Below are 19,593 nucleotides of genomic sequence, written 5' to 3'. Positions count from 1 at the left end.
TATTAACAGCCTTCACCAACTCAGCCTTTAGTCACACAGCTTGGTTGGTATCATTTAGCGCTGCACTATACCATCTACCTAAACTCTTCACTGGTCTCTCCAGTACTGTAGGAATCATTTCTCCTTCCATTCAGAAATTTTCCTGTATGGGTTTTCCTTGATTTAACTTTCAATCTAGCCAACCTTAGACTATAATTTAACTTCCACAGCAACTGCCGTGTGCAAGGCACAGTAGTCGTCAGGGTCACCATGTCATTCATGTAAGCCCTGATTGGGGGAATCCTAGTACCATCATGCAACATCTCCCTGCCTAGGACTCACTTAGAGGCTCTGATTACTACCTCCATCACAATCGTAAATGCTAATGGGAAATCGTACATCCAGCCATTCCTATTTCTAATCACTGCCATGACGTAGCAAATTCCCCTGTACAAAAGCAAAACTGAAAGTCCTCAAAATATGTTTTAACAAGCCTAGTAATCGTATCTGGTCCCTGGAAAAATTCAAAGGCTTTCCACATAAGTTTATGTGGCACTGAGCCAAGTGTATTCGCTAAATCTACGAAAATGACATGTAGATCTCTACCCTCTTTCTTTGCTGCCTGAATCTGATACCAGATCATGCTGCTATGTTCCAAACATCCTGCAAAGCCAGAAACCTCTGACTTTTGTACTGACATATCAATTAATTTTTTGCTTTCAAATAAGCAGTAAGTCTCCACGCTATCCCACTAAAGAAAATCTTACCTTAAATCTTATAGGCTGAAACTGTTCTATACACATACAGCATCTTTCTCCTTAGGGATAAGGATACTGTCTGTTCTTCTCCACTCTTTTGGATTGATCCCTTTCTTACAAACTATGACCATTAACCTCCACAAAAACTTCAAGACCTCAGGTGCACATTTGTACACACGATACGGCACACCATTAGGCCCTGGAGCAGAAACTGCCTTTGCATGATGTGCCACATCTTGAACCTCACTCCATTTTGGTTGGCTAACCTCCATTTGCTGCTCTATTTCACGCCTTACTAAATAAGGTCTTCACAAAATTAAAAGGTTTCATAAAAAACACTGCCCTAGCATGTTCCTTCTTTTTCCTCAAGTTCTCTGCTCTTCTCAACACTGCCAACCTACCCTTAAGCTCTTTCTGTAGTACCTTAATGCCCTCTATTTCCTCTTACCCTACTCACCCCCACTGCTTTCTAAGAGCCCTTAACTCCTGTATTAGTTTATCTATTTCTACTTGCCATCTTGACTTCACTATATCTTGTCTCATTTGCGTTTCCTGCATCATACCAAAATTGCCATTCCATATTCATAAATAACTATACCTAAACTATTCCATTTCTTCTCTGCTGATCCCTTCAAACCAGCCAATATACCTTTCAAATCATCATTTATAGACTTCCATCATACTAAATCTGCTGTAGCTGGCCATTTTACTTTTATTCTCTGCCCAATTACTTTCTCTTTCACGCCTTATTTCACCCTCTCCTGCTCTCCACCATTCCTCTGATTAACATCAGATTCACCCTCCTGTACACTTGTGCTGGTGTTCTCCTCAGTACTAACAAACGTGTTGATATCCTGTTAACTGTGGAGAGTAACCTGTCACTGGAATTCAACCGACTGATTTGAAAAACCTGTAACAAGTGCTGTTCAATGCGGGGCCCCTGTACTCCCTCATCCAAGCACCTTCTCTATTCTTGATAAATCCACCATCGTCTTACTTTTGCAAATCTTCTTTTTTTTTAGAGAACTGTTTTGTTTCAGGTTTGGTAGCCGCACTACTTTGGAACTGGATTAAATTAAACACTTTATAAACTAATAGTTTAATTGTCTGGTTTTGTTGCTTGTTGATTGGTTGCACCACTCCAAACCATGTAAGTGAAGCAATTATGTTTGTTCAATTTCTTTTTTTTTTCTTCTTTGTGTTTTTGGATATCAATTTTAAAACTGTGTGAAATTTATATGAACAAAAGTTTTCATAATTTTGAGTTTCTATTTACACATCTAAAAACACATATCCACTGGCAGGGTTGCTAATAGATAGATACATACATTCTTGTTGCATCTGCTGGGGCTGTGAAATTAATGAAACAAAGTTTGTTTGTTTTTTAAGTATAATTCTTTATTTTTTATACACTTCGCAGTAGCTGTGTTTTTTTCAGTTTAATGACAAAACATAATATTCCTTTGTACTTATTTCATTAAGTGAGAATATAATGGTTATATAAATTTTGTTCGTAAAATAAAGTCAGTAATAATGAAAAAGCTTTGAATATTGACCCATTATAGTCCTCTGAATGTTTCCTGATAGTCCTTAAAACATCCTAAGAAATTCGAAATAGACTTTTAAAAGACTTTACTCAAATATCACCTCATAATCCTCTGAATGTTTCCTGTCGGTTCTACAAATGTCCTAAAACAACATCCCATAAACGTCCCATCATGTGTTTCCTGGCAGCACGGTGGCGCAGCAGGTAGTGTCCCAGTCACACAGCTCCAGGGACCTGGAGGTTGTGGATTCGAGTCCTGCTCCAAGTGTCTGCGAGGAGTTTGGTGTGTTCTCCCTGTGTCCGCGTGGGTTTCCGGGGGTGCTCCGGTTTCCTACCACAGTCCAAAAACACATAAGTTGGTATGTGGATTGGCGACCCGAAAGTGCCCATAGGTGTGTGTGTTGCCCTGTGAAGGACTGGCGCCCCCTCCAGGGTGTATTCCCGTCTCGCGCCTAGTGATTCCGGTTAGGCTCTGGACCCACCGCAACCCTGAACTGGATAAGTGCTTACAGAGAACGAATGAATGAATTAATGTTTCCGGAAACGTCCTAAGAAATTTGAAAGAGACTTTTACAGGACTTTCCTCAAATGTCCCATCATAGTCCTCTGAATGATTCCTGGTGATCATATAAAGGTCCTATAAAAACATCCCCTGTAACATTTTGGTGACCCTACAAAATAACCTCCAGGGGATGTTCGCAGTGTTGGTTCTGGGGACGTCCTGGGGACCTTTTTTTTTGTTGTTGTTAGCTGGGTAGGCATTAAAAGTGCCACTGAGTGCTGAATGTTTAGAAACCACTTGTTAGTTGTGCTTTGCTATATTGTTCTTGCTTGGCTGGCTTTTTGCAAATTGATGAACTTTGTAAATTTCCCTAACAACCCTAAAGTTGAATAAATTTGTTTGCAAATTCAACTGTGGCACAATTCACCAATAATTGAGTTGTTGTTCGTTTAAAAGAGGGCAAGTGAGCACACAGGCTGTCCAGTTGCATAAAACAAGCCTTTAAGACCCACCCACATTTTCTGTGAAATATGTAGACATTATATATACTTTCATTCATTTATTCAAAATCCATACTTTATTACAAGAACGTGCTTTTGAAATTCAAATAGCTATATTCCCCGAACTGTAAAACTATGGATTCCAAAATCAGCGTATTAAATGTTTGATTAGAGAATAGTGCTAATTATGACTTCATAATAGCTTTATAAGAGACATAAAATGCATCTTTGTCTGGAAAAAAGAGGTTATTACATGGTGTACTAAGGGAATTGTGAGTCTTTCGTTCAACGTTCGTTTTGGGAGTCGGTATTATTTTGTGAAATCGACTCTTAGAATCGACTCTACTGATTACCGTTACAGGGAGTTAGAATCGGAATCGACTCCAACATTTCTGAAGTCGAACAGAGCTCCAGGTAAACAAACCAAACGGGACTATTCTGTTGTATAGAGTCCAGGACTTAAATTCGTGTATTTGTTCCTACAATGTCCAGCAACTGACACAAGGTACACACAGAGTGGATTTGGCTCTAAAAACAGCGAAGTCTGAAGTTGGCGCACCTGTCTGCGTAAACGTCACGGCAGGTGGAGGAGGGGCTACGTGGAGGTGAGGCCCCAACAGAGAGAACGAGAGAGAGAGACCTGAATACAAACACAACATATATAAGGGTTACACTGCGGTTTTACTCGATGAAACACGCCGTTGTGGTATGGAGCAATCCTCGATCAAATGACTCAGTGAAGCGCAGGAGTCTGTTCGGTGTTTTTGGATAAAAAACATTTGGAGTGACGCAGACATGGCGAAGAGGACCCGGTTGATAGCGTCGTTGTTTTTCTGTCTTCTCCCCTCAGGTAACCGCCCCTTAGAAAACTGCTATTACAAAGTATATACCACAATAAAATACCACCGCCTGGTGTGAGGGCCTTCGTTAAAGCTCTGGTTTTATTGTAATAGTTAAGGGCCTAATGTTGGTTATAAGGGGGTTAATTATCTACAGAAGTAAACCGGGTCTAACATGGTCACGTGACAGAACCTGAATCACCCTGTGGTCTATTGAAGCCCCTTTACAGAGATATCGCTGTAACCGGTCTTTGGAGTGCTGTGTATTGGGCATGTGTGGATTTGCACCAGCATTTCAGCAACCTGTTGGGCAAATGACCCCACAGATATTATGCATGTGCTGTTACCCAAGCTACATAATTATACAACATTAAAGGGGTACAGGGACAGCACATTTTGAAAATGTATAATGAAATTAAAGAGATGTAAATTAACCAATTCTGAATACTTTCAGTTGAAATGCTATGTTCTAAAAATGTTCATAATGGAAGTGATAGGAAATGGACATCTGAAATTTAACACTGTGTTTGCATTGGTCTGGAACAGCTGGCAAGTTGGGCATGAACAATGCGTTTCTTTTGAATTACAACCCCCCCCCCACCCCCCACCCTTTAAAAAAATTATAGATATAGTTATTTTAAAAATATATTTAAATGTGTTTGAGCAGACAGAGAGACATTTATAGATTGGCTGGTTCATATGATATTTAGAAAATTGTGAATGTATATTTATTTATACTTTATTTATTAAATTATTTTATCTTACAATAATTTATTGATTATAAATATGCGAATATATCAAACACTTGAGCAAGGCACCTAATTGTCAAATGCTCTAGGATTATGCTCTGTTGTCTATGCACTAGGATGGCTGCCTGCCTCTGAGGGTGTTTGTGGTGCTCACTGCCACTAGTTCATGTGGGTCTGTGAGTGTGTGAGAGAGAGAGAGATTGTATTCAGGGATGGGTAAAATGCAGAGGTTCAACTTCACTGTAATGCAACCTCATATGTAAATCACTTGACACTGACATGGGGCCCTGTCCCCTAGTTAAGAATCACTGATTTATAAATCATACTTATAAGCAGGGTCTGAAACACAGTCTAAAATTTGTTCTTGAAAACTATTCAACTTTAAGATGAGGTGTTTAAATGTAGACGAGTATAGAAAAGTAATATCATATTCAAAGTATTCAAATGTTTTACTATCCATCAGAAAGTAATTTATAACATTGTAATTGCATATTTATAATACATAGGAAATGTATCACACTGTCTGCTATTGTGTGCTATTTCAGGATATGTTTGTTATAAGGTGTGACTGGATCATTTTTTTTTTTCTTGTTAAGTTTGCAAACGTCCTCTGCTGACTATATCAATATAGATACCCAGTGTTTGTTTGGTGCTATCTGCACTGCAAATATTTATGTTGACGCCTTGATTCAATTATAATTAATTGAATAGAATTTCATGAACTACTTTTATTTATTTTATTTTTTACTTTCAAAAATTAATTATTACAGTGCCGGTTTCTTAACATGATCCAAAAACACAGGTTGGTAGGTGGATTGGAGACTCAAAAGTGTCCGTAGGTGTGAGTGAATGTGTAAGTGTGTGTTGCCCACTGAAGGACTTTCTCTGCACTCTTTAGAACTGCTTGCCATCCAGGTGACAGTCCCTTACACAGAGAGAAGCACAACTCTGTTTGCCTCCATCATCTTGCGTTGTGATTACTCTACTTCAGCCAGCCTGCAGGATGTGCTTGTTACTTGGCGCTACAAGACCTTCTGCATGGACCCAGTGTTGCAGTATTACTCAGCAGGTAAAATTTGTTGTGTCCAGAGTACATGCAGTTTTTGTCTCTCAATTTAACATCAAAGTTTGCCTTTATTTGCATTTGAAACTAAATTGGTTGATTATGAGTGTTGCTAGATTGGACTCTGTGAGGCTTAGTCTATAAACTGATGAGACACATGGTTAATTGACATATTAAGCATGTTCAAGAAAGATTCCAATATTTTTATATGTAAATAAACTATCAATGTTATTTTTGTCCTAAATTTGAGTGTTTATCTTTCAATAAAGTAGAAAGGATTTATTTTTGAGATCTTTATTTTAAGAACCTCAATTATATGGGTGCAAATTTAGAGTGAATGAGGGATACATGTCCCCCCAGCTTCTGACCAGCCACTGGAGTCAGAGTAAGAGATCAAATGAAAGTATGCAAACACTGCAGTTATTAGCGCAACAAAAAGGAGCCGTCACAATCTTCTAAACATGGCATTGTTTATTTTTCTTCCTCTGCAATTATTTTTGAATGTGTTGCCATTAATTTTGATACAAGAAATTAATTTTTAGATTTTGAAAGATTGCATCCCCCTTCATGCACAGTGGTTTGATCCATTGTACCATTACCACAGTTGCTAGGATCATAATTTAATTGATAGGATGCATTTTAATTGATAGTAGGTTTTTCTTCTGTAAAGTTGCACACAAATGTTGGTAGTCGTAGGTTGACTTTTTGGGGCTAGTTTCTAAAGTTATTTGGGCTTATTCACTCATGCTATCTCTCTCTAATATACCTGTTTAATAAAGATAAACTGACTGTTTGCCCGCACTGTTTACCTTCGTGATGGTTTAAGAATATCTGTTGGGTGAAATCATGCCACTGTGCGCATGTATAGTGTGCCATCTACCGGCCATTTTTGGTAACAGTACTTTGGCGCACTCTTGAGAAATTTGCTGTTTATTGCGTAAAATACATAATTTAATGACATTTACATCCCTGATGCCAGCAATCTCTGGAAAACTATTTCTCCAGGCTTTAGACGATCTGAAAGAGATGATTGATCTGTATCTGTATCAAGCTTTAAGCTGATTTGTGGGAATAATTCTTGGGTATTTGCAATTAAATATACCAAGTAAATGGATGCTTAATGTAACTGTCAACAGTTTTCAAATAATTAACAATTAATAATTTGATTTAGATTATAAAGTACATTGAAACTATGTGGCATTTGTAAGATTTACTTTACTAGTAATTAGGATTCATTTTATTTAAATACTTAAGTATTTATATATTTTTCCACAATATGCAAAAGTACACACAAGGGGAGATTAACAAAATCAAAACAATAAATGTGGGACAGAAGAGGAAGTAAAATAATAGTATTAGTATTATTAACATAAAGTATTGTATTACTATTAAAGTGGTAGTAGAAGATTAAAATAAATGTCATCAAAAGTTGTCTAGGGTCAAATTAAATTATGTTTTAAGATGTAGTAGTTGTGTATGCAGCTCTGTATAAAACATAATTATTGATATTAACTAAGTACATAACGTATTAAATTAATACACCAGGATATCTTTAATATTATATCATTTACATTCTCACAAAAGGACTGTAATTTATTACTTTCCCAAAAGATATGTGTATGGTTGGCTCCCATACTTTCACATCAACACCTGCAGAGTTGGTTAATTATTTCTTAAAGAATTTGTATTTGATTTACCTTTCTTTTATCCTGCCATTAATCTTAATCATAGTGGTTGGTCACTCCAACACTAAATGTATGAGACTCAAATTTGTCAAGGCTTACCAACATAGCAATTACTGCAGTCTTTTGTATTAAGTCAATAATAATGTGGAGTACCCCTCTCCTGTGTTTGCTGACCAATAATAAAACATATTTAATCTTCAAATAGATCTGGCATTAAGGCCATATATCTTTTTGCAGTGATGGAGGTGTAAATCTTATAATCTATGCTGATAACTGAGCACTGGTACTCTGGATCTTTACCTTCCTTGGTTATGAATAATATTATTGTATCCCTCCAAGACAGAGACAGCTGCCCATATTTAAGGGTTAAAGATTAAAGATCAGCATTACATTTTAAAGTCAATGAACAAAACTATAATGAAGATACTGCAGGTTCCAGTTTATTAATCTTAGTTTTGCATCACAGTAGAGAAAATAATTTAGTCTGTGATTATTTTTTTAATTGTTTAGATTCTAAAATATTCTAAAATAATGATCAGAATTAAATGGGAAAATTATTGCAATTACACGTTTTGTTATACACATGTTTATTTCATTTGTGTGTATTGGAACAACACAAAATAAAATGAGAAAAAAAAACAGAACAAAACAAAATTGATGTAATTTCATGCACAACTCCTAAAATGGGCTGGATACAAGATTGGCACCTTTTCAAAACTGTGGGATAATATCTTTGTTTCAAGCATGCGATGCTTGTTTAAAGCATCACACATTTGTTTAAAATCACACCTGAAACCAGATAAAAAGGGGAGAACTTGACATAATCTTTGATTTGTATGTCTGTGTGTGCCACACTTAGCATGGAGAACAGAAAGAGGAGAAGAGAACAAAAATTGTGGAGAAATATCAACAAAATAAAGTTTACAAGTCCATCTCCAGAGATATTGATATTCTTTGTCCATGGTGCGCAACAAAATCAAGAAGTTTACGACCCATGGCACTGTAGCTAATCTCCCTGGACGTGGACAGAAGAGTAAATTGATGACATTTGAATGAAATAAAACGCTATGGCAGAAAACCCAGGAGGACCCCACTACTGACACAGAGACATGAAAAAGTTAGACTGTAATAAGCCAAAATCCTTCTGGGAAAATATCTTGTGGAGAGATGAGACCTTTTTGGTAAAGCACATCATTCTACTGTTTACTGAAAACCTACAAAGACAAGAACACCCTACGTACAGTCAAACATGGTGGAGGTTCAGAATTGTTTTGGCGTTATTTTGCTGCCTCTGGCCCAGGGTGCCTTGACTGTGTGCAAGGCCTCATGAAATCTGAAGATTACCAAAGGATTCTGGGTCGCAATGTAGTGTCAGAAAGCTGGGTTTGCATCCTTGTATCCTTGTCTTTTAGCAAGACAATGACCCCAAGTATACTTCAAACTGCTCCCAGAAATGGATGGAAACAAAGCGCTGGAGAGTTCTGGAGCAGAGGCGATTGCTCTAAGACGGCAAAGGAAGCTCAGCTTCCCCTAAAATGTCAAAAAATAAGTGATCAAATATATTCTGTTGTGTGTACATGTCATGGAATAAATATGCACTACAACACGCTCAACGCGTTCAGAATCAGCTTCTTATCACTGGTAAAGACGCGGCTTTCCCGCAGCTACACTGTGATTTAAACTGTGTGGACGCTCAGCGTCTCTGGGGGTCTATGGGGCAGTGGGCTGGCCTCGGCTGGCCCGGACGCTCAGCTTCTGCATGATGATTGGATGATCTGTCTGAGGCTGAATTCCTTTTTGATTGACAGCGAAATGAGCGAATCAGCGACCCTTTGGTGTAAAGATCCGTGGGAGCATTACATTTTCATTGTGTTCTGAGTTGAACCAGACTTCTTAATCCTCTTAGCGGCGTTTTCTTTGTTACAAATGACTAGTGACAAATCGAGCTTCTATTTCTGGTGGGTTTTTTGTAGCTGCTTATGTTTGGAGACTGACTTCTATCACTCTTTCTGACTTCTATCGCAGTTTCTGTCCAGCGGGTGCTGCTGAGCCCCTCCACCGTCACAAAGCACTCACAGGCGGACACACTTCACATGGGCCAAGGCCGTTTAAGCCTAGCTCTGCTGGCCATTGAGAGGACACTAGTCAAGTCACTGGAAAAAACGCCTTGTTGGTACGACATGGTCAAAGATCATTTTCTTTAAAAGGAACGGAGGGTAGAATTAACGTATAAATAAACCGACACATATTATGATGTAGGCCGAAATTGAGCTTCCCCTCCTTGAAAGACCAGCATCCGCCACTGCTGTGGAGAGATCTTAAAATTGCTGTTGGGAGAGGGCAACTTTCAAATATGAGAGACCTGGAGCAGTTTGCAAATTACCACAAAGAAGAGTGGTCCAGAATTTCAGTTGAGATGTATAAGAAGCTTGTTGATGGTTATAGGAAGTGATTGATTTCAGGGTTTTTCCCAAAGAATGTGCAACCCAATATTAAGTTGAGGGTGCCAATAATTTTGTCCGGCCAATTTTTGGAGTTTTGCATGAAATTATATCAATTTTAGCTTTATTTTTTCATTTTCTTAGTTGTTCCAATACACACAAAAGAAAATAAACATGTGTATATAATATTCTGGAAGAAATACTTTTCTAGGAAAGTTTGTGGGATGCTGACATTTTCAGCCATGACTGTATAGCTGCAGTCCTTAATCTGATAATACTGTAATATGAAATGGGTTTGTATGTGTTCTGCCTCTGTCCAGCATACCAAGCAGCTCTGTCTCTGGGGCAGAACCCCACCAATGACTGCCAAGACTCACAACGTGTTGTCCGCACAGTCATCCAGAAGAGAGGCCTTAGTGAACCAATCCTGGGGGTAGACTATCAAGAACGCAAGATCACCATCCAAAACAGTGAGCCATATAATTGTTAAGCATTTAATCAAATACTGGAATCTGTATTTTTTTTATTTTTCATTTATACAATCGAAAAAATCGAATTTGTTTTATTATATTAAATGTTCATCTTTAGTTTTACCATGAAGTTGTTAGACTAATATGTCGTTCCTGTTTTTAATTTCACCACTAATATGTTGTTCTTCCAGCTGTAAATATGATTTATAATATATGCAGTATATTTCCTATTATGGTTCTGTGGTGTCCAGCAATGTTTATGTAGCCTAAATGTGCTCATTTGCAGAAGCAGATCTGGTAATAAATGAGGTGATGTGGTGGGACAATGGCATGTATTTCTGTTCCATTGACGCACCTGGGGACACCATAGGAGACTCTGACAAAGAAATCAGACTCATTGTGTACAGTAAGAAGCACGATATTAGCTCAATAATGAATATAACCTCCATAATTCTTATCTTAAATTTTGAACGATAAGTTCAGTAAAAGGTTTACTAGAACAGTTTTAATGACCATTCCACTAATTGTCATATTGCATATTTTGATATTTTGGTCTTTGCAAAACTAGAAGGCAATATGGTGTTATCTCTCTTTTTCTCAGATTGGCTGACAGTGCTGTTCATCATTATTGGGGCAGTGCTCCTGATCATACTTTTGGGAGTGTGCTGCTGTCAGTGCTGCCCTCAGGGTTGCTGCTGTTACGTACGATGCCCCTGCTGTCCCAGAACCTGCTGCTGCCCAGAGAAATGTACAAAAACAAACCAGCTAGCACCTACATCAATATATGTCTGCTGACACTGCAGTTTCCTTCATTACTAAACACTGGCCAAACCACTTCACAGACTGCAAAAATATACAAACCCCATTTCCAAAAATGTTGAATCACTGTGCGTAATGTAAATAAAACCAAAATGCAATGAAGTGCAAATTTTAAACCTGTATTTAATTGACAATAATACAAAGATAATATTTTAAACATCAAAACTGAATTTATTCGTTTTTAGAAAGTTATTTGCCCATTTTGAATTTGATGCCAGCAGCAGATTCCAAAGAAAATTAGGACAGTGGCATGTTTTCCTCAGTGTTATTTTGGATAAACTCATCTTATAGCAACGCTCTGTAAAGATTTTAGAACTGTGGAGACCAATTGCTGTAGTCTTCCCATTTTTGCTAGTTATAAAAGTGTTTCTCATTTCATAATGAACAAAGAGTTTTCAATGGGTGACAGGTCCTGACTAGTTTAGCATCCAGACTTTTTTTTTTACTAAGGAGCCATGATCATTGATCATGGAATCATTGGGCGCAAGGCGGGAATACACCCTGGAGGGGGTGCCATTCCTTCACAGGGCAACACACACACACACATTCACACACACGGACACTTTTGAGTCGCCAATCCACCTGCAACGTGTGTTTTTGGACTGTGGGAGGAAACCGGAGCACCCAGAGGAAACCCACGCGGACACGGGGAGAACACACCAACTCCTCAGAGACAGTCACCCGGAGCGTGAATCGAACCCACAACCTCCAGGCCCCTGGAGCTGTGTGACTGCACCACCGTGCTGCCCCTCATATAGATTTGCATTGTCTTATTTATATAAACAGGGCCTTCCCAGAAAAGGATAAGTTCTTATGAGATTATTTTGGATGCAGCAACTAACTGTGTTCACAGACAGTGGTTTGGGGAATTGTTTCTGAGCCTATGCAGCGATTTCAAATAGAGAATTGTGTCTATATTTCTTACATATAGATCTTTGGATTCTCTGAACATTTTATTATATTCTTGAATTCTGTTTATGAATCCCTCCATATCTTTACTTCTGAAACACTGAGATTGGGTTCTAACGACAATCATGTCTTGCCAACTTCTTGCCAATTGATCTGATGCTTTTTTTCCCCATCCCAACATTTCTGGAACCTGTTGCTGGCATCAAATTCAGAATGGGCCTATATTTTTCAAAAAACATATATGCAATTTCTGTTTCAAAATTTGGAATATTGTCTATATACAATTAAAAATAGGTTTTAAATGATTTACACATCATTGCATTCTGTTGTTATTTACATTTTGTGCAGCGTATTAAGTTTTCTGGAAAAAGTTGGGGTTTGTAAATTGTAGAACACTGATTCTTTGTAAAGTACAAGAGTCAAAATTCTTATCTCAAAAAGGAAAATTATTTCATCTTGAGTAAATCACACACTGCACTGAAGTTGTCAGTACCAGCAAATTGTGATACAAGTACAGAATATACAGAAATATATATATAAATTAGTAAGATTGACTTTCTCTTTGTTTTCTCCTCACTTTAGTGGTCATGCAACACAGGATGATGCGAGAGGCTCAGAAAGCCATGGCTCCTTGGCTTTATGGTCAGCCCATCTATTCTCCCATTGACTCAAATGGATCCTCACAGGGAAACCCTCTGCTTTATCCAGGTGCATAATAAAACCTGTAATCACTTGGTTACACCTTCTTTGAATTTGTTTCATTGTCAGATAAAAAAATAACACCTACTTTGCTATATTCAGCTACTTTTAGTAGCTGAGTGCTTCTACCGTTTTTTATTATATACTTGTAAAGAACATTTGTGATTATATTATTGAAAATTCACAGGTTCTGTTTCTGAGTACCCATCTAAACACAATATTCCGATGGGGCCAATGGTCATACCATCCATATCCAGTCCACCTATGGTTCTTCCAAATGGAGTCCAAGCCAATGGCAGCATGTATGAGAGTGTGCAAAGCAGCATGCATGGCAACAAACCGATGTTGGATTTCCTGGAGAATCAGGTGAGGGGGATGGATGTGGGAGCTCCAGTTTTTCAGCCTCAGTATGTGGCGGCTCCTCTTCAGGCTGTACCTCCCCAACAAATTGCTCCTTCACAACTGACTGTGCAGATGCAGCCTTTAACTCAGTCTGTGCCCTACGCCCCCGGGCCCCCCAGCATGCTCTCAGCCCTGGATGAAATGGGTGTGCGTGGTGTGGAGCGCAGGGTCATCCAGCTGCCCCCCATCATGGGTCGAGCCCCAAATACAAGCTCTCGCAGGGTTCAGAGTGAGAACCGTGGGGCTCTCCGGTTTCCCAGTCACTCCAGCAGCAGCTCAAGTCGCAATAGCCATCATCGTGATGACTCACAACGAGGTCCTGGATCAGCCAGACGTGGGATCCTCCGCAGTTACAGCGATGAATCAGATTGGGATGACAGGTACCGGCACCGGGGCTCCAAGGGACACAAGGGAGGTGCAGGTGGGGAGCGCTCACGTCCACGTGCACGCAGCAAACGTGAGCTGATTGAAGAACTACAGCGAGCAAATCCTCGCAGAGGCTCCTGGAGCTCAGAAGAGGATAGTCACAGAGGAGCCAAAAGATCACGGGACAGATCCTGGCCTGAGAAACCACCCAGCTACTCCTCCATTGAGGTCCTGCCTGGCCACGTCAAGAAGACCAATGATCGCAACTCGGTGAGAATTTTATTATTCTTTTTTTTGTGATCAACTGTTTTATTGTCTTTTTCAGAAATATCCAGAATAAATTTAACTTTTAATTTCCACCTCCCAAAATGGGTTGGCAGTGGAGCACAGATTTTACTGGCATAACCTGTAGACCTTTAGAACAGGACAGTGCTCGACAAATGGTGTGTTCTCTTCCAGGCATCAGTTGTTCCCAGCTGCACACCATTTATAAATGAAAGGAAAATGGGGCCAGTTGTATGCTTTTTTCTACAAGTTCCCTCATGTTTTAATGAAAAGTTTATTACACACTTTGGTCAAAATACCTTGCCCAGTTTAAACACCTGTTCCTTTAAATGAATATGAGCAACAGTTAATTTCAAATTGAGTACACAGCATCATCTCAATACACAATAACAAACCACCATATCAGTGTCACTGCAGCTCTAAGAATGATCCACCACCCAAATAATCCTTGCTCTTCGGTGGGCCTGTCGGGGTCCTGACCATTGAAAATGTGGTGAAAGGGGGAACACACAGACTTTAGGACCACCTCCTTGTTGCTACACTATATATACACATCAGTTCTTCATATACGTTTTTGGCCCTGACCCTAAAGAGCCAATACTATGTGACCAACTTATTTAAAAATGCTGTGTTAAATTATTCTATTTTAGTGTATGCTATATAAATACATACAAACTTGTTCCTAGGTAGTTTATTGCATATTTTTAATATGTAATAAAAACAAGAATATATTATTTGTTTAACTCTCTTGAAGCTTTATTTAACTGATTAAAATATAAAAAGTATTCCAAGGTTGTCTCTGACCAAGCTGATTGTATTTAGTAAAACACATGAAATTTGATGCCTGTGACACACTAAATAAAATGGAACAGAGGCATGTTTACCCAGTGTTACACCACCTTTCATATTCATCTGGAAGCCAAGGATACAAAATGTCAAAATCTTACATTGATCAGCCATAACATTACAGCCTCCTCCTTCTTTCTACACTTATTGCTGAAACTACATTTTATTATCTCCACTTACCATATAGATGCACTTTGTTGTTCTGCAATTACAGACTGTAGTCCATCTTTTGATTTGCAAACAATGTTAACTGGTCTTCGGGTCCCCCACAAGACCACCACAGAGCAGGTATCGTTTGAGTGGTATATCATTCTCAGTGCTGCAATTACACTGATATACTTAATGACTGTAGTGCTGTTCAGAGTGGATCATGCTGCAGGGATTTTTAACACCTCAAAAACACTAGCCAGACTGGGAAAAGTCCACCAACCAAAAATTTCCACCCGAAAGAGTCCTGCGAGAACTGTTGAAGAATGAGTTTTTCTCTGACTGTAAATCTATAATTAGCATCAACTAGAAGATGTGTCCAATAGGCTTGATATTTAGTGGACACAGTGTTTAAAAACACCAGCAGCACTGCTGTGACTGATCCACTCATAGCAACACAACACACAATAACATGCCATCAGTGTGGCGCTGAGAAAAATCTACTAGCCAAATCATGCTTGCACTCTGGTGGTCCTGATCATTAAAGAACAGGATAAAAGGGAACAAACAATGTATGCAGAGCAACAGGTGGTCTATAGTCGTTAATTATAGAACTACAGTGTGCATTTATATGGTAAGTGGAGCAGTGGAGAGTACAGAAACCAGGTTTTAATGTTTTGTTAATTTGTACTTTCATTTTCTTTTGTTTGTGGGTTATTTGAGGATTCCTGCTGACAAGGTTCTTTCACTTCTGGATTTTTTCTTTTCTGACACAGTTTTATCAGTGGCTGAATATTAGAAGTAGGTGTCACTGTTGGGTGTAAAGTAACAAGTCCATGCCAACATGGCAGAACACGGTGTAAAACCTGCTGTATCAGTTCATATTACTCACACATCATTGTACAATACTGCACATTAGTACAATGGCATATAAAACAGTCAAACTACTGCTTATATGAAATCCATTGACTACAATTGCTCTCAGAAAATAAAGCAAGAAAAATACACAATATTTTAAAAAATATTTTGATATTAAGTAATTTTTTGTTATTTCAGGCTTTTGGTGCAAAATGTACCCCACACACATTAGTTTTTGTCAGAACATCACAGTTGAATCACTGGTATTACAAATAGAACCTTTCTTTTACTGGTTTTAAAATACTCCATGATGCAGAAATTAAATCTGATTGTTAACATCTGATAAAGTGTTTCACTGCCAAAAGTTGCATATTATGTATGATTACCAGATATGGATTAATATAGCAGTATTAATATATCAGTCCACCAAACTGTCTGAAATCAGTTAAATTTCCCCTTTAAAAAAAGACATTCCATAGATTTAAAAAGCTTTTAAGTTATTAGGAATTTAACAAAAACAACCACAACAAAAAAAAAAACTGGAGGGTGAAAGTTTTGTGAATTTGACTTGTCATGCATTGCTAGCATCGTTTCAACATTATCTTATATTCTGCTTAATAGCTATGACATTAAATTTATGGATCTATTCAATACCACATTTAAAAATATCACCAGCTTAAAAAGACTGCCAATACACTTTGACTGACACCTTACTAAATATTCCACATTAAAATATGCCATTTTAATTAGACTTCCACCTCAAATGAAGTCTAAAAATGGGGCAGTCTTTGCCTAATGGTTAGAGGACCGGGCTTGGTACCAGAAGGGTGCCAGTTTGATCCCTAGGAACGGCAGGAACATCCATGGCTGAACCCCCAAACGTTGCCCACCGCTTTGGGTGTTTGTTCACAGCCCCTATTGCACTTGTGTGTGTGTGTGTTCACTGCCACAGATGAGTTAAATGCGGAAGACACATTTTGTTATACATTGTACAATGACAAATAACAAGACTGCCAATATTTTAAATACTTTTTAAAGTCCACATTTAAATTAGACTTCCACCTTAAATAAATGACCACTTCAAATAACCCTTAAAATCTTAAAAAGACCAATGCATTTTGATTGCCGTCTTTAAAAAAATCCACCTCAAGAAAGCCACAATTTTATTAAGACGTCCACATTAAAAACAACAAGTTATTTGGATTTCCACATTTAAAATAACCTTTAAAATCATAGAGATTGCCTATATGTTTCTGTGTCGCTCACACCCCTCCCCCTCACTGTCACTCTCTCACCTTCCTCCTCCCTTTCTCTCTCACACACTCATGCACACAGCTAAAGCACAGATAGATTCACAATTCAATGAATTCCTACAGGGGTACACCCTCCAAACAACTCATGTAGCTAGGACATTTTCCTGAATATTTTTAAGTAAATATACTGTAGTGACAAGGACACTCTGGAGATTGATTTGTTGTAAAAAGTTTGTAGTTCAAGCAAGGATGGATTGTGTCATGACAAGTTAATCACTGAACAAATATTTGAAACTGAGCGCTGAGCCGCTATGAAAATATATCGAACTCTACGGGAGCCGAAACCCTCCATAGTGCCGAACAAAAATGAATAACTCAAAAACCGTATTTTCAAATTATCTGAAATTTGCAGGCACCAGACAAGGAAAAAATTTCTACCACTTAAACATTACATTAAGTCTCTAGGTGAACATATAAAGTTATGGTGAAATAATAAGAAGGAGATTATGAAAAACTGTAATTTGGCTGTGTCAAGCCAAATTAATATTTTAGGATAAAGTTTTTTAAAGTGTTAATTTTATCATTCACATTCCTCTATAGTTCTTAGATGTTTTGTGTTTTTCTTTGATCAGTTACTTTTTTCTTCCTCCTTTTCTCTGTCTCAGGATAAAAGTTCCCGCAGTGGTGTCAGTGTTGTGATCTGAAGTGTCATCCAGCTTTGTCCTGCATTTTCACGCTGTCCCATCAGTGGATACTTTGTTAGTATGATTCAGTTTCAGTGATGGGGAAGGATTCTAGGGTCTTTGTAGAAATTATGATAATGTCAAAGTGTCGTCATCACTAGGCCAGTAGTAGAAGAATATGTTGATAATTAATTGATAAAGAGTTGTCATATTAAAAAGCATACATTTCCATTTTTATAGTAAAAAGCTTTTATATAATTTTTTTAAAGTCTTGGTTGCTGTCTATGTGCTACTATTTTATACTGCCTGTCTGTATGATAGAAGTGTAGAATTTTTGTTTACATTAACATAAATGTTTGTGTTTAGTGTGGTGTTGGGTGTTTTTGTCTAATTTTTGTCTTGATGCTGTTTTTTTGTTCATATGAAGGGGAATTTGACTTTTATATTTTGATTTTATTTTAGCACAATCATATAAACTGTCTTGCTGTGAAAGATAGCAGTAATAGAAAGCAGGGAGTGTGATTTATACAACACAAATAACCATTTTATTACTATCCAAGACCATTTTTTACAAATTGACTGCAGACATATTTTTTAAAAAACTAACAACACAAGGTGGAATTTCAATTTATACTAGGTCTTAAATTTCTCTTTGTGAATTCCTGACTGTTTCTTACTATGAATGTCCTTCAGACCATGAGCACAATTCTGTCATCAACCTTGTTCTCCTATAGTATTATGATAGTATATTTCATTCTGCAAACAGAAAATGGACAACTTTTCCTACTGGGTTTCCTAATTGGGTTTTGAATGTGTCGTGGCAGCTTGTGTCAGAATGTGTTTGCAGCCTTGAATATATGAAGGAGTTTGAAGGTCATTTAAATATGTGCATGTATATGTTTGTGGGCATGTGTAGCCAAATGAAGACTTTATAGCAACAACCTTTGTACATTCCTAACATTATTAGTGCATATGTGAGTTGGTAAAAGATTAGAGGAATATTTTTACCTCATTGTATGCTTCTGTTGCCTTTGGCCATTGGAGTCTTTTGTCCAGTTTCAGATGACCTTTTGAAGGTCACTCTCAAATACTCATTGAAAAACTAATTTTTCGCATATTTTTTTTGGAACAGAAGTCAGGCTTTGGCTACGCATGAACTATTGCTGTGTTTACTTTCTGGATTTATATTTTTTGTTCTAATAATATCTGTGATTAACTAATAAAGAAATTTTTCAATAAACCTATAGCAGCATGTGTGCCATGGTTTCTCTTCAGATATTTTTAATTAAAAAAAAAAATCACAGTTAACTTCTTAAATGTTAAAAGGCCCAGATTATGATAAGTCAGCTACACAAAATATTTGTCATGCTTTGATTAATTTAAGATATTTTTAAATAATGCTGTTAAAATTTCAAATTTTACAAGTCACTACTCAGTTATCATGGTCAGTATATGAGATCAGGTGTACAAAATGTCAGTTTTGAATTCATTATTCCTACTAATTACATGTTTGTTTTTTTTTTTGATTTCATAAAAACTGAATTTTTACTTACATTTAATCCTTATCTGCTTAGAACCATTCATTCATACAGAAGCTATAAGGAGCAGAATTAGAATTTGAAGCCAAACACAACAATTGGCCTTTCTCTACATAAACCAGTATCAAAGGTGACAAAAATAGGTTTGTTATTATAAAGAGCCTCTTTGGAAGGGTGGGCTTGCTTTGTGTACAATTTAATTTGTACTGTGTGGACACAAAAAAAAATTGCTTCATAAAAATCAGGAAATTAAATT

The 19,593-nt window shown here is 37.6% G+C and overlaps 1 protein-coding gene across 1 annotated transcript; it reads left to right on the top strand.

Moving 5' to 3' along the window:
• Positions 1-3,690: 3,690 nt before the first annotated feature.
• Positions 3,691-19,004, top strand: ildr1b (immunoglobulin-like domain containing receptor 1b). Its single transcript, XM_066686766.1, has 8 exons — positions 3,691-4,135; positions 5,772-5,942; positions 10,383-10,532; positions 10,819-10,938; positions 11,134-11,280; positions 12,843-12,968; positions 13,147-13,997; positions 17,782-19,004. Exons 1-8 carry the CDS (start codon positions 4,081-4,083, stop codon positions 17,818-17,820), a joined length of 1,659 nt encoding a protein of 552 aa, XP_066542863.1. The 5' UTR covers positions 3,691-4,080; the 3' UTR covers positions 17,821-19,004.
• The last annotated feature ends 589 nt before the right edge of the window (positions 19,005-19,593 follow it).

The sequence above is a fragment of the Hoplias malabaricus genome, chromosome 12 (genome assembly GCF_029633855.1).
Source record: "Hoplias malabaricus isolate fHopMal1 chromosome 12, fHopMal1.hap1, whole genome shotgun sequence".
Classification (NCBI taxonomy): Eukaryota; Metazoa; Chordata; class Actinopteri; order Characiformes; family Erythrinidae; genus Hoplias; species Hoplias malabaricus.
The sequence above is the reverse complement of the archived record's forward strand: the minus strand, read 5'-3'. Positions and strand labels throughout refer to the sequence as shown.

Excerpts from the sequence above, each read along its gene's own strand:
- ildr1b (XM_066686766.1), top strand. The coding sequence starts at position 4,081 with ATGGCGAAGAGGACCCGGTTGATAGCGTCGTTGTTTTTCTGTCTTCTC. Across the intron at positions 5,943-10,382 it reads GTTGCAGTATTACTCAGCAG|CATACCAAGCAGCTCTGTCT; the intron begins GTAAAATTTGTT and ends GCCTCTGTCCAG. Across the intron at positions 10,939-11,133 it reads AATCAGACTCATTGTGTACA|ATTGGCTGACAGTGCTGTTC; the intron begins GTAAGAAGCACG and ends TCTTTTTCTCAG.